This window comes from Macaca nemestrina, chromosome 17 (assembly GCF_043159975.1).
Source record: "Macaca nemestrina isolate mMacNem1 chromosome 17, mMacNem.hap1, whole genome shotgun sequence".
Taxonomy (NCBI): Eukaryota; Metazoa; Chordata; class Mammalia; order Primates; family Cercopithecidae; genus Macaca; species Macaca nemestrina.
Window position 1 is genome coordinate 69,972,925 of NC_092141.1, and position 27,583 is coordinate 70,000,507.

The following is a 27,583-nucleotide window of genomic DNA, read 5'->3' on the forward strand; positions in this document are numbered from 1 at the left end:
TGAGGATACAAAAATAGCCAAACAGGGGCTGAGCATGGTGGCTCACGCCTGTAATCCCAGCAGTTTGGGAGGCCAAGGTAGGTGGATCATCTGAGGTCAGGGGTTCGAGACCAGACTGGCCAACATGGCAAAACCCCATCTCTAATAAAAATATAAAAACCAGGTGTCGTGGTGGGTGCCTGTAATCCCAGCTACTTGGGAGGCTGAGGCATGAGAATCTCTTGAACCCAGGAGGTAGAGGTTGCAGTGAGCTGACATCACGCCATTGCACTCCAGCCTGGGCAACAAGGCGAGACTCTATCTCAAAAAAAAAAAAAAAAAAAAAATGCCAAACACAGACCTTGCCCTCAGGGAGCTTATAACCCAAGCTTATAATAGTGCATCTGGAACCTTGGAAGGGCGTGTGTGACTCTGAAGCTGGGGTCTCATGGCCCTCGCTGCCCTAGGGTGTGGGAGGCAGGTGACCCACTATTTCTAGCCCTGCTGCAAGGCTTTCTTAGGGGAGCAGAGGCGTGAAGTAGCAGGGAGGGCGGGCAGGGGACACCCTGAGCTGGGGCCCCAGGGAGAAGGCCGGGGGCGGGGACACCCAGGCATCCCCCCTCCCTTAACTGTAGGCAGGAGATTTTCCTTTCCATTTTTTCTTCTCTGTACAACAGCAATTTAAGTTAATTAAATGTAACAATAAATTATTTCTCAGCTGCCTGGAATAAATCTTTCAGTGCTCACGCACTTTGAGGGGAAGCACTGGCTCTTTGCCTTGAGATGGGGACCGGTTGTGGCTGTCACAGAAAGAGGCTGTGGGAGGAGGCCCAGGCCCAAGGCAGGATGGGGAGAAGCCTGGGCAGTCAAGAGGGCTGAGAAAGGACCCCTGGCATTGCTGTCCTCTGTCCATAGTCTAGTTTTACTCTGGCTGGTCTCCATCTCTGGGTGGATGGGAAGAAGGTACCCCATGAGGGTGCCCCTCTGCTGGTACACATCTTGCAAGTCTATCCCCCACTGACCCGTCCGCTTGGCACTTCTATAGCAAGAAATTCTGCAGAAACCACACAATTGCATGTGGGGCCTGCCCTGCTCTTATATTCAATTAGTCCATAACTACAGATATATCCCCCGTAGGTACAGAGACATTTCTGAAGAGTTGATTGCACAGATGCTTTATTTCTGCAAACCAGATCCCAGTATTTAAATGCAACGGGGGACCCAGCTTTTTAGAGAACTCTTCATTTATGACCTCATTTCTTTTTCGGCATTTAGATTTTCTTCTCTTGCCTTTGCTTAAAATAGGCTCCACCTGAAGACAATGCAAAGCAAAGCAGAGTCAGAAGGGTCGGATATTGGGATTGTGGAGCCTGCAGGACCCCAGGACCCAGGACCTTGGCCAGCAGATGGAAAGTGTGGGCTGGGGCCCTTGCCTCTGGGGTCACCAGGGAGAGCTTCAATCTTGGCCATACACTGGAGAGTCAGGGGCTTCTCTGGGCCCCGAGTCAGGGTCTGCCAGAGTCTCCCAGGCCAGGGAAGGCAACAAGGCCTGGTTTCGCCCTGACCTGCTGAACTGCCTCTGTGGAACAGGTGGCTGTCGGCTGTCTCGCTGGGATGATGAGGGTGACAAGCTGGCATAATTCACTGCTCAGGAACCTGCCACGGCACTCCAGGCCGACTGGATCCATCTCAGCCCAGTATCTGAGGCTCTCCACAGGCAGCCTGCTACACTCCCACAAGCTCAGGACCCCCTTGCCAGGAAGGCCCTCTCCCTCCCTGTGACAGCCACATCCACTCTGCCCCATCCTCCAGCTCACCTCCCCCAGGAAGCCTGCCCTCACGGCCATGGTGCTGACCCATCTGAAACTCCATGGTCCCCTGCCCTCAGTCTGCACCTCATCTTGCCATCATCATGTACGTGTGTGTCTGTCTGTCCTTCCCCATCTCTTCGGAGTTCCTTTCCTTTTTTCCAAATCATGTATACATAGTCCTGTACTCTTTGAATGAAGGATCCTAGACCACCAAGGGGGTTGGAGACACCACTCGATCCAGTGGATTTCAAACCTAAAAAGCAGGAAAAACTCCTTCCCAAAGGAAGGCTTCCTGAGAAGGCAGAAGGACCTGGCAGAAAATGAGGAGAGGCCACGTCCTGCCTTCGAGGCCTCCCCCAGGGCCCGGAAGGGACATCAGGAAAGCTGCTCCAGGCCAGCCCTCTGCAATGGAGGCGCATTCTGGGGCCCAGAACAGCCACGCCGTGCTGATGAGCCTGCTGATGCTTGTAGGGACTTTACATGGCAGAAGCAGCTCTCCTGGTTCCCGTCAAGTGGCCCATCTCCCAGTGAAGGGGGTAAGAAAGACCACATTGCCCCCACTGCGCAGATGAGGAAGTTCAGCCTCAGAAGAGTCAGGTGACTCACCGAAAGCCACACAGGCAGTGGCAGGACTGCCTTGGGGCTCAGCAGAAGGGTGAGGAACTGTGTTGAAGGATGGCTCTCCAGCTGTGGCTCTGCCAAAGGCCAGCCGGTCCCTGACCCCTGGGGGCTCTGGGGGCTCCCCCAAGCTGAGCATCAGTGCTAGCTGTGAAAGGAGAGGGAAAACAGGCTCCCTTTTCCCTGTTCCCCAGGAACTTGTAGGAACTAGGCCTGAGATGCCTCAGCTGCCTCCAGGCCACCCTTCCCTCCCTCCAGTGGCCCTTCAGGACCCTCCCCAAAAGGTTAATTACCGAATCATCACATCAAAGGAAATTGCACTTTTGTGCCTTAAAGACCAAACTGAGCTTCAGCAACACGGTTATTTATGGTCTCTAATAAGCATTTTCTGGGTGCGATTAACCTTTATGCCAAAATCACACTGGGAATTGGGATGGCAGCTTCATTCCAGTCCCATTCTGTGCTGGCCCTGGGGGTGGGGGTGTGAGTAGCAGCTGCAGCAGACTGGAGCAGGCCATGTCAGAGCCCGGCCCTCCACCCGCTCCACAGGCTCCTGCACCACCTCCTTCTCCCCTGCCCATCCCTTCTGCCAGAGCCCTGTCTTGACCTGCTCCTGGCCAGCCAGAAGGCGCGACTCTCCTCATGGTTCATCTCCTTGAAAGACAGGCAGGAGCACCTGCTTGCTGAATCCCAGCTCCTAAAAACAGTTCTGTGACACCGGGCACATCAACTACCCCAGACTTAAAATGGGAGCATGATACCCGCCTGGTCTGCTTTCCCTTCCATGGCAGGGACCCTCTAGATCTTTGGCAAATCCTTTTACGAGATGCTATAATTGAGCTGCACACACCCTTGGCCTCAGATTTTAACCTTGAAGGTTTGGCTCTTTGGTGAGTGGAGAGATTTGTAGCTGAGATGCAAGTTTTATTTGGGGCCTTGGAGCTGCCAGGCTGGTGCACGGAAGCAAGGCATTAGCCGGTGGGTGAACCTCGTGCTCTGCCAGCTTCAGCTTCAGTGCCGTTTTGATTTTCTCTACTAGTTGGAAGATAGTAAATCACATGAAGTCTTGAAAACTTGTTTCTGAAAGGAGCGCCAGTGGCTGGGGCTGGTGATGGAGTGGAAGAGCAAGAGGCATCCAAGAAAGGCCAAAAGCGCTTTGGTTTGATTTCAGAGAAGATGACATGTTCAGTTCACCCCATTTACCATATGCTTCAACTGTAGTTACCACTGTTTGGGGGGTGCTAGTTGTTGGTGAGAAGTGGAGGAAGCCAAGAACCCTCCCCAGGAAAATGGTTTTCATCACACACACCGACCGCATTTATCTGCAGATCTTCATACTGCCTGTTCCCCAGGTTCAGAATCTCCGTTTTTTTGTTATTGTTGTTTTTGTCCGGGCGCGATGGCTCACGCCTGTAATCCCAGCACTTTGGGAGGCCGAGGCGGGCGGATCACCTAAGGTCAGGAGTTTGAGACCAGCCTGGCCAACATGGTGAAACCTCATCTCTACTAAACACACAAAATTTAGCCGGGCGTGGTGGTGCAGGCCTGTAATCCCAGCTACTAGGGAGGCTGAGGCAGGAGAATTGCTTGAACCCATGAGACAGAGGTTGCGGTGAGCCGAGATTGCACCACTGCACTCTAGCCTGGGCGACAGAGCGAGACTCCATCTCAAAAAGCAAACAAACAACAGAATTCTCCGTTTTAAGGGGAAACAAACAATATCCTTGAAACTTTGGGAGCCTGTTCCTGCCAGTGCAGTAATTGCCTGTTGATGGAGATAGAAAACCACAGTGAAGCTTGAAGAGGAGATCAGCAGATGGTGGAAGGAAATATGCAGGAAATCTTGGGACTTTTCAGAGAAGTGTGATTCAGGAATAAGGCATAAGCCCTCACAAACCTTCCCCAGAGCAAGAGGTGGCACAGGCACAGATTCTGCTACAGAGCAGACCTTTCTGGAGAGGAAAAGGTTGGTTTGGGAATTTTAAGAAGCATTTTTCTTTGCATAATGCAACACCAGTCCTCTGTGTGTCAAAAATGGCTGTGTGAACCATCACATTCAAGAAAGAGACCCAAGTGTCAGGGTTCTAGGCAGCCAAGGGCAGACTAGCCCTTTGCCTGGTATTTGGCTTCGTTTTCTGACACATAAAGATTTGCTCTGCTCCTCTGTGCATGCCAGGACATTAAGATGCAAAAATAAGAACTTACAGCCTGTATATTTGCCATCTAATTAGTGTCTTGGGTCCTAAGTGCTTTGTGCCGAGGTGGTTTTAGTGCACTTGGGCTGGTCCAAGGGCTCTACTTGTGAGCCTCACGAGCACAGGGTCCAGTGGGTGTACAGAGTGCACTAGGAAAAGGGGTACATTGGAGGGAGAACTGAGCTGCTTTGCTTTGGAGGGTTGGGCAGGTACTGCTAAGCGGAGGGGCCCTGGAACTGACGTCTGAAGAATGGAGAGTAGACAGGTGACCAGGAGGGTGGCACGGACTGCATGGGCAGAGGGTTGCAGACCTGAGAAGGATCCCAGATACTGGGAGATGATAAGTAATTGGATGGAAATAGAACATGATGTGCCTTCACGGTGGGGGATCTGAAAGACCAGAGCACGAAGCACAGCTTAAGGATTAGATGGATAAATGGAATGTCAGGCAATGGGGCTGATATTGTCAAATAGGATGTCTTCAGTTTCTTTTCTTTCTTTTTTATATATTTTATTTATTTATTTATTGAGACAGAATCTTGCTCTGTTGCCCAGGCTGGAGTGCAGTGGTACGATCTCGGCTCACTGCAACCTCCACCTCCTGGATTCAAGTGATTCTCCTGCCTCAGCCTCCTGGGTAGCTGGGACTACAGTTACATGCCACCACACCCAGCTAATTTTTGTATTTTTAGTAGAGACGGGAGTTTCACCATGTTGGCCAGGCTGGTCTCGAACTCCCGACCTCAGGTGATCCACCTGCCTCAGCCTCCCAAAGTGCTGGGATTACAGGCATGAGCTACCATGCCTGGCCAGTGTCTCCAGTTTCTTTAATTTGCCTGCGGCTTAGCTGGCTCTGGGAGCCCTAGTTTGACAGAGAGAGAGAAAGAGAGAGAGAGAAAGAGAGAGAGAGAGAGAGAGAGTGTGTGTGTGTGTGTGTGTGTGTGTGTGTGTGTGTGTGTGTGTTGGGAGGTGGCGTGGGCAGATGTGGGGTGGGAAATTAGGAGCAAAGATTTCTAGTCCCCTTCTAGAATAGAAGGGGTCTCTGGCCCTAGCATCTGAGCTGCCCCTCTCTGGGGACAGGGCCGAGTCTGGGTCCCTGCTGATTGCTGAGCGGGCAGTGCAGCTTTGTCATGAGAACACTTTGCTTTCTGCTTAGCTGGCAAGAGCCACCGGCTGGCCTGGTGGCCTCCTCCTCTCTCTACTTCTGCATTTTCACTTGGAAAATGAGGGTAAAGATAGTTCTCCATCTCTTTGGAGACTGTGAAGTTTAATTACTGATTAATAAAGTGTTGGAAGTTCCTTGAGGCCAGAGAGATGAATGGGTTTGTTATCATCACTCCTGAGTCCCAGGAGTGAGTTGGCTAACCCCAGTGCCATCTTGCTGAGTGTCCCGTGTGCAGAGCACAGGGTGGGGGTGTGGAGCTGCGGTTGTGCTTCAGAACCTGGAGCTTGGTGCAGGGCAGAGAGTCCCCTGTGAGAGTGCCAGCGAGGGAATGGAGTGAACAAAGCCACTACAAACTCAGGCACTACAGACTCAGGGGACCATGTGGGTGAGTGATGGGTAGTGGGAACCAGGCTGTGACGATGAATGGCCACTGTTCCCCTGAACCTTGTAATGTGAGTGGGAGAGAAGGGAGCAGAGTCTGCCTTCATCATCAGGACAGGAGTGGGAGGGAGTGGGTGTCGTGAAAGGGGTTGGCCCTCGTGGAGTGGGGTGGTGTGAGGTAAGGGAGAACATTCCCAGCAGGTGAACATGGAAAAGGCAGATCAGTTTGCTTGTAAGGATAGGGGGAAGGTCCTGAGATCTGAAAAGGGTGAATGGAGAGGAGTCCAGGGAAGAGAGGATTGACAGCCCTGGAGGGTATGGGGTGGGCAGGGAAGGAGGAATGGAGTCTGGCTTGGGAAGACGACGCATGAGCAGGACCCAACTGGAGTAAAGCAAGTGAGGCATTTCCTCAAGCTCACCCCAGAAGGAGGTGCCAGCAACCTCAGTAATCACAACAGATATATTTTTTTTTTTTTTTGAGATGGAGTATTATTCCATCGCCCAGACTGGAATGCAGTGTTGCAATCTCAGCTCACTCCAACCTCAACCTCCCGGGTTCAAGCAATTCTCCTGCCTTAGCCTCCAGAGTAGCTGGGATTACAGGTGCCTGCCACCACGCCTGGCTAATTTTTGTATTTTTAGTAGAGACAGGGCTTCACCATGTTGACCAGGCTGGTCTCAACTCCCGACCTCAGGTGATCCATCTGCCTCAGCCTCCCAAAGTGCTGGGATTACAGGCGTGAGCCACTGTACCCGGCCGTGATAGATAATATTTTAATATCATTCCTGACTTTTTCCCTTTTTGCCCCAAGCTCCAACATGGCCCGGCACTGTTACTGAGCCTATTTTCCTTTAAAGAGTTTTTGATATTTTGCTCATCATGGATTTTTTTGGTGTTAATTTTTATTTTAAAAAAATATGTTAAAATATTCTGTATCTTGACGACTAAGTTTTTCGATGCTCCCTTCACTTTTACACTCACCACGTGGAGTCCCGGCCCCTTGCGAGAAGGCTGCGTGCTGCCTGGGCTGACCACCGACTTGCTTCTAGCCTACACCCTAACCTAGCAGCTTTGCTCACTAAGGGACTTGACAAGCCCCTATCTCTCTCCCAATCTCATTTTCCTGCTGTGAAATCCTAAGTTGGCTTCCAGAGCTAAGGGTCTGTGTCTGAGGTTCCTTAGTGAAATTTGCAGTTGGTTACGGAAATGGTCTGGGGCTGAGACACCTGGCCATGAGGTTGGGGACCTCAGAAGGAGGGGACCCCAAGAAGAAACAGCAGAGCAGTGATGAGGAGAGCAGCCTCCCATGAGGCCTCTCGGGCTTCGGGCTCACCACCCTGTCTGGGAACTCTGCTGGTGGCCGGGCACCCAGCGCCCCACAGCCAGAGGCAAGGGCTGGTTACAATGCTCCCCTCTCCCTGCCCCTCACTCATGCTTCTTAATCCCTCTGGAATCGAATCCCAGGGGAAACAGCCACTTCTCTTCCAACAACTAAAAAAAACCCACCAAGTTCAGATCTGTCAACATATCCTTCTTGAGTGCCTATTGTATACCAGAAACACAATGTCATTCATTCATTTCTTCAGCAAAATTGAGTGCAATGAACAAAACCTCTGCCCCCACAGAGTATGCAGGGCTATTTGAAGGACTTCTACATACATACATCATGTAAGCTTAAAGGGGGTGGGACCATTATGCCCAGTTTTACAGGTGAGGACACTGAGGCACACACAGGTCAAGTCACCTGCCCATGACAACACAGCAAAATGGGGGGCTGGACACTCGGCCTCTCTCTTGACTCTAACCCTGTCGGGAGGGGGTAATGTGATGGTTGTGTGGGTGGGTTTAGTTGAAGAAGGGTCAGTCCTCCAGGTATAGGGCCTATGCCACTCCCTTCCCAACTGGGCTAAAATTCTGGAATCAGAGTGACACGGAGCCTTCAGGGAGGTTAAAGGGCAAAGGTCTGCCCTAGAATAGGGTGCCCGTCTTTCCAGACACATTTATCCCTTACCTCTCTGTGCCTCAGTTTCCTCATCTGCAAATAGGCACAGCCACACCAGCCCCAGGGAAAACTGTGTGCCACGGCAGATGTACAAGAGCTTGATAAATGGTGAGGCACAAATTGTGATGACGGATAATTAGGCAGGCAGGGATGAGGGCCCGGGAAACAGTTCACAGAACAAGAGGCCAGCTCTGGAGGGAGGGAGGGAAGGGGGTGCACGTATGGGGATCTGTGAAGCCACGGTGGTCAGCGGGCCGGTGGGAGTGGCGGGTGGGTGTGTGTGTGCACGTGGTGGGACACCGCTGGACCATGCTCAGGATCCCATGGGGATGGAGGTGGCTTCCTCTGGTAGCACCCCAGCCCCTAGGGGTAAAATTCATGTCTTCCCTAGGAGCCTGGGCTCCTGCTCCTGTCAGCCTCCCTGCCAGGCTCCTCCATGAGCAGGGCAACTCCAGGCCCTCCAGGCAGAGAGGACCCAGAGGGAGGAGAAAGGAGACAGGGGGTGGGTGTCTGGGAAGCAACTTGATGTGTGACAGGGTGGGAGGGAAAGCAGGCAGGTGCAGTGTAACCCCTGCAGTTTTCCTGGGCAATGGAACGATAGGCTCATGGCTCATGGCACCTGCCTAATGTGTCCTTCGCCTCCTGTGCCTGCAGGCCCTTCTCCTTCTGGGGCTGAACCCCGTCTCCGCCTCCCTCCAGGACCAGCATTGCGAGAGCCTGTCCCTGGCCAGCAACATCTCAGGTGAGTTCCCTCAACCCCCTCCTGCAAGATTCCTGGTCACCACAATGCCCCCCATCCCAGGTCTGCCAGAGCCTGCACACAGAACCATGCCCTAAGGCAGGATTCGCAGAGTCATTTCCTCTCCAGGGCTGCAAGCAATTCTTCTCGTCTCCACGGAGTGCCGTGTTGAGAAGGATCCTGAAGTTGGGTGTAAGGTTGGTAGGGAAGAGCTGCAGTTGGTTGGTGGCACCTGGAGTTTGCAGCAAGGATTCTGAGTAGTTATCTTCCCTGCTTTAGGGTGGGCACAGGGGAGGTCATCCCAGCCCTTGCTGCTGAGTTGTGACTCGGGGAGGCTTTAAGGGAGGAAGAAAGGCTGCCACAGTCTGCAGCTAAAAATGCCCAGAGTGTAATACTCCATAGTGCTAACACGTGCCAGGCACTGATCGAGGACTGGAGCTGTACTAACCCAATTTGCTCAACGTCCCTCTGAGGTAGGTGCTGTTGTCCCCATTTTACACATAAGAAAACTGAGGTACAGAGAACTAGTGAGCGCCAGAGCCCTGAGTGGAGCACGGGCAGCCCAACTTCTTGTTGTGGTCTCCAGCGCCGTGCTCTGTACCTCTCCAACAGGAAAGACAGCATGGCTGCAAATATTAATACCTGCATCACTTTACCATTTACAGAGTGCTTTTGCATAATCACCTTATTTTATCCTCACAAGAGTTTAAAGCCCAACATTTGTACAGTTGAGGAAACGGAGGCACAGAAGAGTTACATAACCCCCATGGCACAGCGTGGTCAGTACATGGCAGTGACTGGGATCCAAATCTAGGTCTTTGGGCTGTCAAGGGCATGTTTTAAAACTCTGGGTGTGGTCCTGGCCATGGCTGCTGCTGGGGCAAAAATGGAGAGGGTTCCCTGCCCCTGAGTGTCTTTGGGAGGCTTGTGGACCTTCTGTTTAAGTCTTCAAGCCTCTCCTTGATTCACACCAACTCTTTCATGAAGCACCTACTACACAGCAGGCCCCACGCAGGGCACTGGGGAAACAAGAGGGGCTCACAGTCTAGTCTGGGAGTCGAATCCACAAATGCATGTGCAATGAGGCAGAGTGCAAGACGCATGCTAGTGAAAGTCGAATCCACAAATGCATGTGCAAGGAGGCAGAGTGCAAGACGCATGCTAGTGAAGAAACAGACGCAAGTGTCTGCAGGCAGGCAGGAGGCCTTCATTTCTGAAGCTGGCTCTGTGGGGACAGGAGGCCTCCATAACTCAGGGCATCTGCTTCCTGGCTAGCTGTTCCTTCACTAGGGAGAGCCTGGGGGCAGAGGAACAAGACATGGACTTGGAGAAGGCACACTGGGTTCCTGTGCTGGCTCCCAGAAGGTGCCAGGTCATGTCCTGGCTAGGGGTGGGTACTGGTAGCCACAGGGATGACCTTACCCTCAACCCCCTTGAACCTCACCTTGTCTAAGCGTAGAGGGATAGGGGGGCTGTTACCTGCCCCAAGGATCTCTTATGAGATTCAGTGTGCTAAGTTTTATGGCAATATTTCACAAACTGTAAACTGTAGAGTGCCATGCCAGTATTAGGTTTGGTTTGGTTTGATTTTAGAGATGGGCTCTCACTCTATCACCTAGGCTGAAGTGCAGTGTCACAATCATAGCTTAGTGCAACCTCGATCTTCTGGGCTCAAGGAATCCTCCTATCTCAGCCTCCTAAGAAGCTAGGACTATGTGCACACCACCACACCTGGCCTAATTTTTTTTTAATTGTTTTGTAGAGACAGGATCTCTGTTTCCCAGGCTGGAGTGCAGTGGCACAATCATAGCTCACTGCAGGCCAGATCTGGGCTCAGGTGATCCTCCTGTCTCAGCCTCAGCAGGCTTTTAAAGGGCTTACTGTATAGCTGGAATGAAGGGAAGGTACTTGCCGGTAATTGCTCATAATAAGGGAAGGAGCAGGGAGGCTAGGCAGTAGTGGTGCAAATCCAGGGAGGCTTCCTGAAGGAGGAAGTTTCAAGGTGAATATTAAGAGACACTGTCAGTGTGAACTGGCAGAAAAGAGCCAGTGCTGTGAGCTACAGCAGGAGGTGAGCAAGGACCAGTAGGTGAGTTTGGCGGAAGGACCGGGGAGAAGTGAGGAGAGAGGAGTGGGAAACTGGGAAGGTACTGGGAGCCAGCCCAGAGCATCTGGCTGCAAAGTTGGTTACGCTGTGCTTGGGGAATGGGGAAGTAAGTTCTTGAGCGTGAGTCTGGAGTTCTAGGAAAGAGAGATGGGGAGGGAGGAGAGCTGCTCAGAGGCTAGGCCTGAGAGGAAAGGCCCTATCCCCAGCCCCCCATGCTCTGGGGTCAGGTCAGGCTCTATCAACTTGTTCGTTATGCTCCGGAGGAGAGACATCCCTGAGCCCACGAAGGTGTCACCTGTCCTTGGAACCAGCAGGCCATGATGAATAGCGTTCATTCCCTGGCGATTTGTACTCCGTGCCGGTGCCCCCAGCCCAGCCCAGCCTGCCTGGCTGCATGGCACGCGATCCATCACCCTCCACAATGGCCTCTGATAATGGGCCATTTGTCTTCTGACTCGGAGACCTACCCAGACTGACGGGCACTGGTAGAGACAGATGGTGAGGGTGGGGCAGAGGGGCCGAGACAGATGGATGGGTGTCTGGCTGGGGCAGCTGGCACTGAGCCAGGGCCTTTGGGGGGGCCTTTCACATGCCTCATGCCAGGAACCGGGAGAGAGTGGGTCCCCAGAGCTGAGGCCTATCATGTGGCAGACCACAGACTTGGCGACTCATAAAATCATGGCATGAGTATGACAATGCCAGGAAGTAATAGAATTATTTACTAATGACATCACAGGCAAATAGAATCTGAGTTGACAATTACCTGGGGTCATCAGTTATCATCTCTGGTCTTAAGGTAGTGAATGATAATTAATAATAGCTAGGCCAGGCATGGTGGCTCACGCCTGTAATCCCAGCACTTTGGGAGGCCGAGGCCGGAGTATCACTTGAGGTCAGGTGTTCGAGACCAGCCTGGCCAACATGGTGAAACCCCGTCTCTACTAAAAATAGAAATAAAAAATTAGCCAGGTGTGGTGGTGGGCGCCTATAATCCCAGCTACTCAGGAGGCTGAGGCATGAGAATCGCTTGAGCCTGAGAGGCCAGGGTTGCAGTGAGCCGAGATCACGCCACTGCACTCCAATCTGGGCAACAGAGCGAGACTCTGTCTCAAATAAGAATAACAATAATAATAGCTAATATTTATTTAGTGGCCACTATGTGTTGGAAACCATTCCAAGTGCTTTAATCTCATTCAATCATTATAATACTGTAGTCAGGAAATATTTTTATCCACATTTTACAGTAGAGGAACCTAAGGCTCAGATAAGTTAAACAAGTTGCCCAAACACACTAAGCTTCTACTAAGCAGTGGCTGCAGGATATAAACCATGTGGGTCTGATTTCAGATTTTGCCACCAGCACCGCGTTATGTGGCCACTCAGAGCTAGAGTGCCCAGGGCCCGGTGTAGTCAGCCATCTAGGGGTGCAGTGCCACCCCTGCAGTGCCACCCACACCCACACTAGGTGTGCACATGGCCCCATATTCTCCTCCATGCTTCCTGTATGCCTGGCATTGTACTAGCTGCTGGGAAGGCAAAAGTGAAGAGCCCACAAACCCGCAGGACAGGAGGGCCATCCTCTTGTCCTGATGGATCACACACCCTACACAGGCATCTTTCTTCTCTGCCCAGCCAAAGAGAAGGCAGCTCAGCCATGAGATGGCTGAGCAAAGACAAGGTTTCTGCCACCCTCTCCATGCCAGGGGACCCAGGCAGAGGCCCTGCCCATTCATCCCATAGCACATTCCTCTAACTGGGCAAGAATGTGTGTTTCACAGGCTGCCCTTGGGCCACCTGGCTGCTCCCCCTCTGGACAGCCTGGGCTGAGTCCCCCTCCTGATTTTAAGCCAAATAGGGGGAAGGGCTTCCCAGCCACAGGGCTGCTGCCAAGTGCCCACATCCAGAAGCCGCTGATGGGAGACCCGACATAACTGAGACAGAGCCAGGTTCCAGCTTCCTCTGAAGTTATCCACCATGGGCGGATCTGCCAAGCACATGTGGACCCTGAGCCTGATGGGAGGCAAACTGTGTAACCTACCTGGGGGAAGAAGCCAGTGCCCGATTGTGCACAGCATTAAATAGGCCACCTTCAAAGGATTCTTACCTGTTCATTAAAGCAGCCCTCCCAGGACCCTGACCTGGCAGGGTTTCTTCCCTGGCAGGTGGAGCCCTCCACACTGCCCCCTCTCCTCTGCTCTCGCTTTGCAGGGATTTGAGGCAGTCTGAGCAGAATGCGGTTCCCATGCATTTGTTCTGTGCATGTGTGGGGAAGGAGAAAGATATAGAACCGGTTTTTGCATTACTTTAGCCCACTTGACTCCCCCCAGCTCACCCCCAACCTGAAGGCCTGTGGTGACCAGGGCTGGTGAGTGGGTTAGTTCTACTCCCACATCCCCAGCCAGGAAAGACCCTGAATGCATCTACCTGCCCTGTAAATGAGGGAGTGAGCCACAGAGCAAGAGGGACATTGACACCTCAGACACGCCAAGCTCGCACCTCTTCCAGGGCCCTCCTACTCGCAGTTGCCTCTGCCGAGAACACTTTCCCCCCAGGTTTTCTCCCTCACTTCCTTTAGTTATCTGCTTAATTGGTAGTAATTTAGAAGACACCACACTAAAAGAGCACCTTTGTCAGCCTTTATCTCTTTGCACTGCTTAGTTTTTCTCCATAGTATTTCTCATAGGTTAACAGAAATGTGTGTGTGACTGTGTGTGTGTGTGTGTGTGTGTGTGTGTGTTTTTGCTGCCTCCCCACTAGAATGTAAGCACCATGAGGACAGGGCATTTATTTTATTCATTATTATATCCCAAGCCCCTTGAACATTTCTTAGGTAGTCAGTAAATAACAGCTGTCTCTTGGTATCCATGGGAGACTGGTTCCAGAACTCCCCATGGATATCAAAATGCAGGGATGTCCAAGTCACTGATATAAAATGGAGTCGTATTTGCATGTAACCTATGCACATCCTCCTGTATACTTCAGATCATCTCTAGATTATTTCTAATACCTAATACAATATAAACGTTATATAAATATAAATAGTTATTATACTGTACTGTTTAGGGAATAATGACAAGAAAAAATGTCTGTACATGTTCAGTACTTTTCCCCAAAACCTATGGATATGGAGAAACAACTGTATTTGTTAAATAAAGAGCAAAGCCACTATTCCTTAATTGACCAGGAGAGGCACTGCAGGACAGGGAGCTGTCAGGGGGCATTGGCATCTCACGGCACCTCAGCTTTGTGCAGCTGGCTGGTAAACTGGCTTGGCTATTTGCAAGGTTGGATTACTGTGGTCCAAATTCCTCCTCATCCCAGGACTATGACAGCTGCGTGGGAAAATACCTCCACCTGCCAGGAGAGCAGAAGAGGTCAGGCTTTTGTGGCACTGGGACTGGAGGGAGGGGACATTGGCCCAAGAATCAGAAGGTCCTTGAGGTCCTTATAGCCATCAAGCTGAGTGACCTAGAAACTGACTTCCTGCCTTCTCCCCTTCCCAACTAGGGGATGGACACCCTCTCTGTCCCCAGCACCTGTGAAATGATCTTTCTCTGTGCCTCCTTCTCCTGACTTTCCGCCTGCCTCTCCCTATTTCTTCCTTAGTGTCTTCTCCCTCGTCTTTCCTCTCTCTCTCCACCTCTCTCCTGGCCCACTTGGCCTCCCACCTGCCTCCCTCTCTGCCTGTTTTCTCCTCCTCGGTGTAGTCAGGTGGCTTAAATGAGTGGCATGAATTGCGTCATGCAAAGCACCCTTCACAGTGCCTGGTATATATTATAGCAGTGTCCAACTAATGTTCTCCCTCAAGTCCTATACACCATTTCCCTTCTGAGGCCTTGTCCCTACCGGATCCCAGGGACCCCCCATCCCCAACCACTCTCCTCCCCGGACCCGGTGTCCGCAGGACGGCGATCTGAAATCCCTTGTGGGGATTTCAGACACAGAGACACTAAGGCCCAGAGAGAGCAGGACCCCGAGGCATTGTGGGAAGGCACCGAGCCCACAAGGCCGTCCCAGGCCGGGAAGTCCAGTGGATAGTGCCAACTGGCCAGGAGCGTGGCGCCTGAAGCCCTGTCCTGCTGCCTGCTCCCTGCCCTTGATGTCTAGGTCCCCTCCTCTCTAACTCCACTCTGCGGCTGAGGCCCTTTCCTGCTGCCTGTTCCCTGCCCTTGACCTCTAGGTCCCCTCCCCTCTAACTCCACTGGCGGCTGAGGCCCTCTCGCCTCTGGCCACGCCCCGTCCCCGACCCCGCCCCCCAGCACCTGACCCCCGTGGGAGCGCTGACCTTTCGCTGGGGAAGGGGGAACTTTGTCTCCTCGTCCCTTTTCATTTGACTTCTCCTCCCCGTTCTTGCAGCCTCTCTCTCCCTTTCTTGCCGTCTCACACAGACTTTCAATTCCTTCCAGGATTTTTTGGGCTCTTAATGTAAAGATCGCGACCGATGCTGTGTCCGGGGCGCCCCCTCTACGCATCCTTCTGAGCTGCGGGGGTCAGGAGGGAGGGGGAGGCGCAGCGCTGCTGGGGAACTGGAGTGGCCGAGACCGGGGTGCAGCTCTACACTCGAGGGGCAGCTGCCCAGATCAGGGCCAGCTGTGCAGCTGTGGGCAGCACCCTGAGCTGGCATCAAAAGATGAGCATTGAAAATCCACTCCTGTCTCAGTATCTTTGCTTACTGATTGTCCTGGAATAAGCCATTTGACCACCTTGGCCTCAGTTTTCTTATCTGTAAAACAAGAGAGAATTAGCACCCACGGTGGCATACTAGGTGACTGGGAACCCTACTACAGAGGAGGGGCGAATGGCTTCTGATCTGCCTGCCCCTTGAAGGTCTGCACGTCCCTGGCCAGCTGTGGACAGGGTCAGGCCTTTGGTTAGAGCCCTTAGAGCTCCCAGCAGTGGCCGGTGCAGGTTCTCTAGGCCAGAAGGCCCATCCTGAGTGGCTGGCTTCTGCCTCGGCTCTGGCCTGGTCCTGGTTGTGGCGGGTGCCCAGTCCTTTCCTGCCCTTCGTGCCTTGCGAAAGCAAGTTGCGAGAAGACTGGCCGTGGAAGGGAAGAAGGGAGGGCAGGTGCCACACTGGCAGAGAGGGTGTGTTCCGTGTGTTCATTCCAGACGCTGCCACATGGAACATTACATTTAAGCCTAGCTCACTAGATAGTGTGTATGAATGAGTGAGGAGTGAATGAGCAAGCTACTGAAAAAGGTACAATGGTGCCATTAAATGAGATGGCGTATGTCATGCAGCTGACATGTGCCTGGCACACAGTCAGCCCTCGACAAACGCTGCTGCCTTCCTGCTGCCCCCTTAACTGTCCATCACCTCCATGACTGACTCACAATGTGGCATAATGGAAAGAGCACTAGATTTAGAGTCCAGAATACCTGCCTATGAGACTTGGTTCTTTCACCCATTGACCCATGACCTTGGAAAAGTCACCTAACTTCCCTGGGCCTCAATTTCTTCCTCTGTGAAAAGGAAATAATGACATTGCTGGATGTATGAAGATCAAACGAAATAAATGAAGAAGAGCTTTGAAACAGCAGGGCGTGGCCCCTATACAATCCTCCCCTCCCCACGACCACATGCTCCCAGCTCTCTACCCAAGTCCCTGTCCCCAGGCTCAACACTGTCAGCAGGATCTAGGACAGGTTAAAATCCCAGCCTGGCACGCCCTTGCCTCGGATGGCCCTGCTTCATCACTCCCCTGTTTCCACCGCCACTCCGTGATGACATTCACAGAGACTCCGCTGTGGCACAGCACCTGGGCTTGGCCCACTCCAGCCGCCTGGCCCGCAGTCACCTCGTGTCCATTAAGCCCCAATCCAGATTTCTTTCTCTTTCAATTAAGCCACTTGGCCTGAAGACCTCTGCCCCTTGAGTCCTGATTTGCACAAATGCCCTATGAATAGCTTTGATTAGAAAGAAAAACCAGCATTTGGTACAAGTGCTGCTCGGCACTGCCCTGAGTCCAACAGGGAAAGGAAGCCAATTTAACCCAGCGCTGTTTCCTGAGAGATTGGGGACAAGCTAATTTGGGGAGGAGATGGCAGGCGGGCCCCAGCCAGGGCTTGGCAGCTGCTAGGGCCTCGGCCCAAGCCTGAAGAGGCTGCCCCCACCCGCACTGGTTCATGGTTCCTGGCCCTCCCTGGCTTGTCCGTCCACGCTTGTGCCAATTCTAGGTTATTAACCTGGAGACACTAGGGCTGAAGAGGACTGCTGTGCCAGCCTCACTCAGAGGGAGGCACTAAAAGGCAGAGAAAGAAGGGGCAGCCTCAAGGGGGTGCCAGGACTGTGCCAGCCCCCACCTTTTGGAGGCCATACCCGCCCTCCCCTCCTGAAGTGTCACTGGGGCCTCAACTCTGCCCCAACATCCTCTCTCTCTCTCTCTCTCTCTGTCTCTCCCCTCCAAAAAGCAAATATTTGGAAGGGGCCTTTGACATCCTCTTTCTAGTTTGGGTGTTTATCTCTCTTTGAGTCACAGACCCCTTTGAGAATCTAATGAAAGCCATGGGCTGCTTTCCCCATTAAAATGCATGTATACACCAATATTTTCATTACATTCAGGGTCTCTGCGAACTGTTGAAGTTTCCAGTGGGCTGAGATTAAGAATTTCTGATCTGGTTCAACCACTTTATTTTATTATAGATGAAGACAAGACACTAGGACCCAGAGAGGGCAAGTGACTTGCCTATGGTCACACAGCAAATTAGTGGCACAGCCCATTCTGAAGCCGTGGGCCCAGACTCCCAGTTCAGTGCCCTTTCCACTCCCCCAGATGGTGTCTCCCTCCCTTTCCTCTCCATAGCTCACTTCTCCGTCAGTCCTGTCCTAGGGCTCTGCACAGAACAAAGTACACACAATGTATGGTCAGTAAGTGTGGTGAACAGGCCAGCCGGAAGAAGGAACAGGCCAGCTGGAAGGAGAAACAGGCCAGCCGGAAGAAGGGCCAACTTTATTCAGCTGGTTCTTCCCTGCAGGGCCAGGGTAGATGTGGTTTGATTGCAGAGACACGTGAGGGGCTGGATCAGTGGTTGGATGGGTCTGTTCCAGGGTGTTCCTGTGATATCTCAGAGCTCCAAGCTATCACCATGTGAGGGGCCAAGGAAGTGTCCCCAGGCTACAGAGCAGGGGACCAGAAGCATGCCCAAGCTTCTTCTAAATGCCAGGACCTTAGCTTTTAACACCACCTCCAGCCATTTCTGTTCCTCCTCTGCTCTGGAACCCATGCTGGCTCCCTAGTACCATAGCATCAGATTCAGATTTCTTCCCCTTGTGTCTTCTTTGCATAGGATGAGCTCATTTCTGCACTGGTCATTGTTGTCATCCTTTCCCTAGTTGGTGTGAGTGGGAACCAGTGGGGAGGTGGGCAGAACTCTGGAATGTCCTCTGCCTGCTTGGGGCCTTGGCCGGATATCTTGCTGTGCCTTACCAGTCATCTCTGCCCCCAGGACTGCAGTGCAACGCATCCGTGGACCTCATTGGCACCTGCTGGCCCCGCAGCCCTGCAGGGCAGCTAGTTGTTCGGCCCTGCCCTGCCTTTTTCTATGGTGTCCGCTACAACACCACAAGTAAGGAAGAAGTGGAGGGTGGACCATCTGCTGGGAGGTGGGACAGGATGGGGAGAGCTTGGAGGTGGGGGAAGTAAGAATGGTGATGCCAATAACAGTAATACCTCTTGTGGGGATCGCCCCTGTTTTCCAAAGGTCAGCGCTGTATTCTCCCAAGTGTCCTGTGCTCATTACTGGTGATTCTCACAATACCCTTGCAAGACACTATCACGCCTCCTATAACTAAGGCCCCTGAGGCTCAGGGAGGTTAGGGAACTTGCCCCATTGGCAGCTGGTAAGGGGTGAAGCTGGAATTTGCATCCACATCTGCCTAGCACTTCCTTCTGCCATTAAACTTCAGGTTAGTCTGTTTGAGCCTGCTGTAATACCGTGAAGCAGGGCAGGAATCGTCCGAGCCCCAGCTGTGTGGATAAGAACCCTGAGTCGAGAGGTTCTGAGGCCTACCCCGGCCCTCCAGCCAGGAGGCGGGGGACCCAGAGTTTTAGATGCACAGGCAGGGGCTCAACTTGCATCCTGGATTCATAGGTGGAGTGGGGACAGGACGGGATTGACCCAGGCTCCATCGGATACTTGATCCTCATGTAAACACCTGGCTCCCCGGAGGCCCAGAACCCCCATGGCTGGGCTTTGCAGCTCCCTGCTATTCCGCCTGCCACTCTCAGAATTAATTTGCTCTCTCCTGTCAATGACCCAGGTCCCTGCTTATCAAGAGAGCAACAGCTGTGGGCCAGGGGCCCTAACCTACCTGAGGGGAGGCTGGGGGCCTGATCCCTGCAACTGGGGCCTCCTGTGTGTACCCTTGGGTCCTGGTGGTCTTGAACTCAGAGCCCCAAGAGGGCACAGGGGTGAGCCCAGACACCATGTAGTTTACTCCAAGACTCACTGTGTGACCTCGCAGCACATTGTCTGGCCCTCGGCCCCTCACCTGAGGATGGAGAGGGCCAGATGGCTTGGCTTCTAAGATGCCTCCCAGCTCAAAAACTCCAGAATGCCTTCTTCTGCCCCTCTTTCCTCTACCAGATGGATTTGGGGGTTTAGAGTTAAGGGCTACAGGAGAGGAGTGGGAAGACCCAGCCAGAGAGTGGCTCCCCAGGGAATGACCTGGGAGGCCAGGGCCGGGCAGGAGGCTGGGGCAGCCAGATCCAGCAGCCTCGTGTGTCTGTACCATGTCTTGGCCGTGGGAGGGACCTGGGAGAGGGAGAAGACACACTGGGAGGGGCTTGGGGACCAAGGGGAGGAAGTGCAGAAAGGAAGAAGGGCCTCTTGGCCAGGTCAGTCCAAGGGGTGCACAGTTGGCCAGCCCCCAATATAGTCAGGCCCATCTTATAATAAGGAAATTGAGGCACAGAGAGGCTAATAATCTATCAGAGGTCTCAGAGCCTGGAGGCAGGGTCACAGCCCAGGGACGAGAACTCTTAGGATGCTGGGGGCTGAGTCCTTCTGGAGCCCCTAGGAAGGAGGCAGCATCTGCACATCAGAGGGGCTTCCGGGAGGAGGCACCAGATCCTGTCATGTCCACTTCCAGAGTGATTCTCGTGTCTGGCCCTACCTGCCCCCACTCCCCAGCGCCACTGCCCAGCCTCAGGTTTCAGATCTGCGTCGGTCACTCCTTCACTTGGAATCCACTCTCCTGTGGCCTCCGCGGTCAGGCCCGTGCTCCTGGGTGGGACCTGCCCGGCTTTCTGTAGTCATGGCCCTGTCACCTTTTGCAGCCAGCCCTGACCACCCACCATGAGTTCCCTCTACTCCCGTTGCAAAGGGTTACTTGACATGCTCCAAATAAACATTTCCAGCCCTCAGTGCCTGGGCACACGCTTCACTTGCTGGCCCTGGCTGAAGTGGCAGCCAGGAGTCCTAGGTTCTCATTCCAGCTGCATGTGAAGCTGGTTAAGGAGCCCTTGGCACAGACCTTCTCTGGGCCTCAGTTTCTCCACCTGCAGAATGGGTAGGAGGATTGGGTGTGGTGCTCTCTAGGCTCCCGTGTGCTTCCCTCTGTGATCCCAGGAAAGGAGCTGGGGTGATGGCCCCTCGACATGGGGTCAATCTGTCAGGGCAGGGCTGGAAGACCCCTTTCCAGGTGCCTCCAGCGCCAGATGAGGTGGAGCACGCCCATGCAATCAGTCGCAAGTGGGTACCCAGAGCTGCACCTCATCATTAAGCACTAATTAATCCATTTACTGATGAGTTGCTGCCAGGACGTCTAGGCCTTCTCCCTAATGCCCTCCCTCCTGCTGCATCCGATCTTCAAAGGGATGGGAAGCATTTCCAAAAATATCCATTTTCCCGTGATTCTTTGGGAGGACTGCTCAGCTCAGCAATTAAAGACAAGGAGGTCGCATCCTCCCTGGCAGCGGCTCCCTGCTTGTTGGGCCTGCTTTCTTTCGGATCACCTCCTTTCTCCCATCAAAGCCTGCTTTCTCTGGGTGACGCAGCCTCTGGCGGGACTCCTGGCTCTCCCTCACATGCCGAGGCGGGCAAGGGTGTTGAGCAAAGGGGGTTTCTCCCACAATATCCACCAGTACCCTTTGATGGGGACAAGTGACACGCTCTGAGTCTCGTGTAAGGTTATATAAATATAGCTCCAAGACAATAAAAATAAAAATAACAGCCAACATCACATGCCAGGTACAGTTCCAAGCACCTTATGCATGTTAACTAAAAATACTCAATTCTTGAAGTAGGAGCCGCTGTTCAGAGGCTCTAACTTACAGAGGAGGAAACTGACAAGTTGGGGGATTTGCCCAAGGTCACACAGCTAGTGGAAGGTAGTGCCAGGATTTGACGCTAGACTGTCTGGGTCCAGGGGCCACACTCTTAGCACTACTCCATGCTGCCTCTTAACTCAAGAACCACCCCACCCTATCCCACCACCCCCGGGCCCCTGCCAACCAGATCTCTGTCCCCAAGCCCCTTTCCTTGGAGGTATTTCAGAGCGGTCTGTGGTCCCGGGACTTCCCAGCCATGACAGAGACACTGGGTTGCCGTGGTTCCTCACCTCCCCCTCCCCTCAGACCTCCCTGAAAACCTGCTGGGTGAGCCTCAGCCCTCCAGTAACTCATCCCTCATTTAGCAATTAGGAGAGAATCAGCAGCCTCTTCACCAACTCTGCCCAAGGGCCTGAGGCTCCCCGAGACTGCAGTCCACTGACATGGAAGAGCCTTAAAAATCCATTTAGCCAGATCTCCCACTGGCCAGCTGTAGCTGAGCAGCTCCTTAGCAGAGGGACCTAGGAGGGGAATGGAAGGGAGGAGAGCGAGAGAGAAGAGGCCACGGCTACCTTTCAGCCCTGGAGGCCAGGACAGGCTCCCTATCATCACCCTCTTGTCCTGATGCTGCCAGCAGAGGCAGCTCCCAGGCTGGATGGTCCCTTGGGGATCAGCTGGTCCAGCCCCTCCTTTTATAAATGAGAAAGGGTCCCCAGAGGTCACTCACACAGCACAGCAGCAGCTGGGCTGGCCCCAGGGCCCCAGCCTCCAGACCCTCACAGGGTTCTACCCCATGGGGCTCCAGACTCAAGGACTGGGACTCCAGCAGCTTTCCCAGCCCTGTTCCAGCCCCAAGGGCCAGTGGGAGCCACAGGAAGGCCTACAGTGAGGGAGACTCCAGGGGAGATGCTCAGGGCTTCATTTCTCTGCCAGGCAGTTCTGCCTGGAGTCAGAGCCAGAATTAACTCAAGGAAGCATGTTTAGAGCAACTGAGGCCAGAGCCGGGTACGGGGTGGGGTGGGGCGACTTCTGCCAGCAGAGAAGATGAGATGGAATTTAGAACTCGTGCTGTCCCTTCCCAGCTGGGTTTCAGGACTCTGGAGTTCGAGCCTGGTAGGCAGGAAGGAGGGCGAGGGGAACACGTTGGACAGCTCTGCCCATCCCAGGGCCCTAAAGTCAGACATCAATTCGACTCACAGGGCCCCTCCCCATCTCCTTAGAAGGTGACAGGTTCTGGGCCACAATCCAGGCCGGTGACTGCATGAACCTCCATATGTCCCTGGACCACTCTGCTGCCTTCTTCCTTGAGTGACATGGGCCAGTCTAGGAGCAGCTGTGGCAGACCTGAGTGATGACATCTCTCCACACATGCCTGTCACCTGTCATTTTCTGTCCAAGAGACCTCCATCATGGATATTCCCCCCACCCACCCACCACAACCTTCCAACACAGGACTGCTATGGAGAAGTGCCCCCCTGGGGACCTTCCCCAAGATCTGACCCGTGAATTCTGAGCCCCCATGTGCAGCACGGCCAGGGAGGACCTCCCACGGCAGCCTCTGTGAGATGGCTCTACCACAAGAAGCCCTGTCATGCCACCTGCCACGTGAGCTGTCACCGCATACCCTTCCACCGTGTCATGCCCAGCCTCGTGAAAATTGACTCATGAGGTCTCACCATTTTTTGCTGTCTTACAAGACCCCTGAACAGGAGATTTCTCAGAAGAGCACCTTCCCGTCATCTGCCACCACATAAGGACTTGAAAGGAAACAGCCCAGGGAGCTGGCCAAGCCTGTCCACGGGCCAGTCCTGTGGGCATGACTGTGCCAGCTTGAGTGGGCAGAGCCAGGTCCACAGGTGGGCATCGGGAGAGCCACCAACCCCTGCTGGAGGCCAGTGGGCAGAAAGAGGCAGGAAGATGGGGGTGGTAAGGAAGCCCTTCTCCCCAGCTTCACACCACAGCCCCCAGCCAGCAGGTGCCTGTGCTGGCCATCTACAGATCCATCGATGCATCCATCTGGGCCAGGATGGCCAGAGAGGGGCCCGGGCTGCCCTGCCATCACTGCCTCTCTCTTCCTTTTCCAGACAATGGCTACCGGGAGTGCCTGGCCAATGGCAGCTGGGCCGCCCGCGTGAATTACTCCGAGTGCCAGGAGATCCTCAATGAGGAGGTGAGGCTGAGCCGAATGAGGCTGCCCATGTGAAGGGGGGTCCAGGGTCCCCAGCAGAGTTTTGTGCCTGCTTCTTGGAGTCAGGGAGCCAGAGGCTAATGTCAAGGTCCTGTCCTAGCGAAGCTGACTGGGGAGCTGGAGCTGTTGACTTGGAAATGGCCCATGAGCAGGCACCCTCGAGGGCGGGCTGGACCAATGGGGCACTGGGCAAGCTCTGATGGTGATGAGACGGGTCCTTGTTCCTTCCTTCCTTCCCCCTGTGCTCATCAGGCAGCCGCTTGCACTGGGCATGGGACTGTCCTGGAGGTGCAAAGGGAGACCAGACTCGGTCACAGGAGTCCCACCCTTTTCCACCACACACGCCTGACAGATACATCCAGTTCCAGCCACGGGGCTGTATGGGAACCAGGGATGGGGTGGAGGTAGCAGTGCAGTTTGAAAAAGCCCTTGGAAAGCCTTTTAAAATGTTAAATGTTTCTGAGCAGATGTTGCTTACACAGAACTCAGAAGGTACAAATGGGAATACAATGTCCCCTCCCACCCCATCCCTGGCCACTGGATTCCCTCCCAGAGGCAACCATTTTGCCAATTTCATAAGTGTCCTTCCAGAGACATTCTCTGCATACATGAGTAATTATATATACGTATTCTTTCTTGTTTTTACCTGAATGTTGCATATTACGCACACTGTCTACACCTTGCTTTTTTCATATAATCATCTATCTTAGAGATGGTTCCATATCAGTACATAAAGAGCATCTTCATTCTCTTTGCATTTGCATAATATCACAAAATGAACCATAATTTATTTAAACCAGTCTTTATTCTCAGTCCTCAGTTATTACAAATGGTGCTGCAATGAATAATCTTTGAAGGGTGATTTTTGGCAGAGGCACAAATATATCTATCCTGGAACTGCTGTTGCCCTCGGTCTCCTTTGCCACCGACGCTGTCTCCCTCAGTGCCGAGGAGGGCGGGGGTCAAAGAGCAGAAGGGGGGACACTCCAGGCTGTCTGAGGGCCAGGGCTTCTGATTGTGGAAGAGAGGGACTGACCTAGGCAGTCCCAAGAATCCCATCGCCTAAAGATCAGAGCTGGAAGAGACCTTGGAGACTCTCCCTCCCATCTTGAGGTTCCCAGACCCGCCTGGTTATAAGAATCGTCCAGAGGCAGATCACCTGGGGTCAGGAGTTTGAGACCAGCCTGTCCAACATAGTGAAACCCCATCTCTACTAAAAATACAAAATTAGCCGGGTGTGGTGGTGCACACCTGTAATCCCAGGTACTAAGGAGGCTGAGGCAGGAGAATTGCTTGAACCCAGGAGGCAGAGGTTGCAGTGAGCCGAGATCATGCCATTGCACTCCAGCCTGGGCAAAAAGAGGGAAACTCCATTAAAAAACAAAACAAAACCAAAAAACGTGGCCAGCTGCGGTGGCTCATGCCTGTAATCCCAGCCCTCTGGGAGGCCGAGGCAGGCAGATCACAAGGTCAGGAGATCGAGACCATCCTGGCCAACATGGTGAAACCTCATCTCTGCTAAAAATACAAAAATTAGCTGAGCATGGTGGCGCATCCCTGTAATCACAGCTACTTAGGAGGCTGAGGCAGGAGAATCACTTGAACCAGGGAGGCGGAGGTTACAGTGAGCTGAGATTGCACCACAGCACTCCAGCCTGGCGACAGAGCAAGACTCTGTCTCAAAAAAAAAAAAAAGTATATGGAATCGCCCAGAGCACCTGTCCAAATACAGGTCCCAGGGCCACACCCAACACCTAAGAAATCACACCATCCAAGGAGGACCTGGGAATCTGTCTTTCATGAGTGCCCCAGGGGAGCCTTCTGATGGGGCAAAAGTGAGAAACTAATCTAGTGCAACCCATTCACATTACAGATGGGCAGACTGGGACCCAGAATTGGGGACTGATTCACACAAGATCACATGGCCAGAGTAAGTCAGAGCCTGGAACCCAGGGCTTCGGAGCTCAGGCTCTGCTTTGCCCACTGCCAGGTATCTGTGTGAAACAAAGTTAAGGATAAAGAATCACTTTCCTTCACCCCCAGCTTACTAAGCCCCCACACGGAGAGCCCACCTGGGAAGTCCTGGGATTGGAAGGAGGGCTCTTCCTGGACTGAGGGAAGGAGGTGGGGTTCCAGGTTAGGAGACTTAGTTGGGCCAGAGGAGATGGCCTTGGCTGGGGGAGTGGCAGCGGGCAAGACCGTTCAGGGATGTGGGGAATCCGTAGCCTGGCACACAGTAGAGGAGGTGGGAGGAAAGGAAACGGGGCTGGTGCTCAAAAGAGCGGGTCAGTGCTGTCGGCGACTCAGGACCACACGCCATGCCAGAGAGGGATGGTGTTGAGGAGGTACAGCTAAGCCACGAGGTCAGGCTGCAGGCCGCACTGTCTGTCCCAGCCTCACGCCCTGCACTCAACCCTCCTGAGGGTCAGGGCGGGGTCTTCACCTGTCTCTCCTGCTCTAATGTAAGCCCCTTCCTTTCAGTTGGCTGATGGGGACACTCGGCAGCCCCCGTTTTCCCCAGCACCCTTCGAAGGCTCAAGGGCAGTAGGTTAGCCACCCTCGGCCGGCCCTGCAACGCCCACCCCTGCCAGGACAGGGGTCTCTCCCTCTCTCCACCAGCAGGGTTAGGACAAGGAAGAGGATCAGGAGCCCGGTCTCATCAGCCCGCTCTTTGCATTGCAGTGGGAATAGCACAGACCTTAGGGTTTGGGTTTCAACGGGAACCTGCTGCATGACCTAGAGGAGGCAACTTAACCCCACCGAGTTCCCGAAACTGGTGGCCAGGAATTCAGATCTCTGCCTTCAGGGGATGGAAGGGTGGTGTTGGCCTGTCTTGGCCTATGGGAGATGTTCCATTCACCTGCCGCCCCCTGTCTCTCATCTCCCCTGTGAGGTCAGGGGAGGTTGTAATGTACACCTGGGGGAGTGACCTGCCCCACCCCCCAGCCCATCCAAGCCTGGCTCTGCCGCCTGTTTCCTCTGCAGCCCCTGCTGGCCTGGTGCCTAGCACTCTGGGTAATCGATTCATTTAATTAGTGAAAATGCCATTCCCTTCTGCCAGCCCCCAGCCTCGCCAGACCCCTCCCAGAACTGCAGAGGAAAGTATCCAATTAATTGAGTGGTAGGTTTCTCAGCTCTGGGCCTGGGCTAAGCCCTAATTAAGCTCCAGCGCCCTGGGGTATTGCAGATAATGGATTCGCAGAAGTCCGCCTGTGAAATGGGACTTGCGAGGGCACCCCAAGGCCAGGCACCCCAGGAGATCTGCCCGCAGCCAGCACCACCAGGGAACAGGCCCGCAACTGGGGAGCCTGTTGCATGCATGGCTGGCCCGGGGATGGCACTGAGCCCCCATTACAACCCCTACACCTGCTCCCCGTATCCGCACCCTCTCCTCCCCCCACCACCTCCCTCCACTACTGTTCACTCCCTTCCCCACTGTCCGACCTTCCCCCACCCACCCGACACTTGCACACACTCTATTCCCTTTCCCCACACTCTGCTGAGCACAGGAGCTTGGGCCTCAGGCGCAGTCTGGGAGGGCGCACTGGTGGCACATGAAATGGAATCTGGGGTCTGGGTTTGTGGGCCAAGGTTCATTGCTCACCGTCTGGGGAGAGGTGGGCAGTGGTTGGACCAGGGCTTCTGAACTGTATAGGTGCTTTTTCCTAAAACGAAGCTCCGATTCCGTGGGCCTAGCGTAGGGCACACATTCCACTTTCCTCGAGATCTCTGCGAGCTCCTCTGTGTGCTGCTGCTGGGCCAGGGGCTGCCCTTTGAGGACTGAGGGACTGGAGTGAGTGCCCGCTGTGGGGTAAGAGGAGTAGCTCTGGCAACTTCAGTGGAGAGGAGGTGCCAGAATGGAGTGGGCACCGGCGGGAGCTTGGAAGGGAGGTCTCATTGCCACCATCCCAGAGAGGCATCGGGACGGGTCTGGCACTGCAGCACCTGGGACGAGGTGGTGTCAGAGTCAGCCGCGCACTAATTGCTTATTCAATTCAGGTCACTGAGGGTACAGCGGAGTGGCCTCTGCCAAGTACCATGCTGTGCCACCCTCCTTAGGGCGGGGTGCCTGCTGGTCTCAGGTCTCCAGACTGGACGGAGAGGGAGTGCTGGTCAGGGCCCCAGG

At 53.8% G+C, this 27,583-nt stretch overlaps 1 protein-coding gene across 7 annotated transcripts in view; it reads left to right on the forward strand.

Annotated features, from left to right (window-relative positions):
- Positions 1-27,583, forward strand: part of LOC105468357 (corticotropin releasing hormone receptor 1) — a 50,949-nt gene that overhangs the window by 13,641 nt on the left and 9,725 nt on the right. For 4 of the 7 annotated variants that reach the window (XM_011718492.2, XM_011718471.2, XM_011718476.3 and 1 more), the window contains 3 exons: positions 8,807-8,894; positions 18,445-18,564; positions 23,354-23,439. In XM_011718492.2, the coding sequence (XP_011716794.1) occupies positions 8,807-8,894; positions 18,445-18,564; positions 23,354-23,439 (294 nt within the window). The remainder of the gene's footprint in view (positions 1-8,806; positions 8,895-18,444; positions 18,565-23,353; positions 23,440-27,583) is intronic. The other 3 variants (XM_011718499.2, XM_011718483.3, XM_011718508.2) reach the window with 2 other exon arrangements.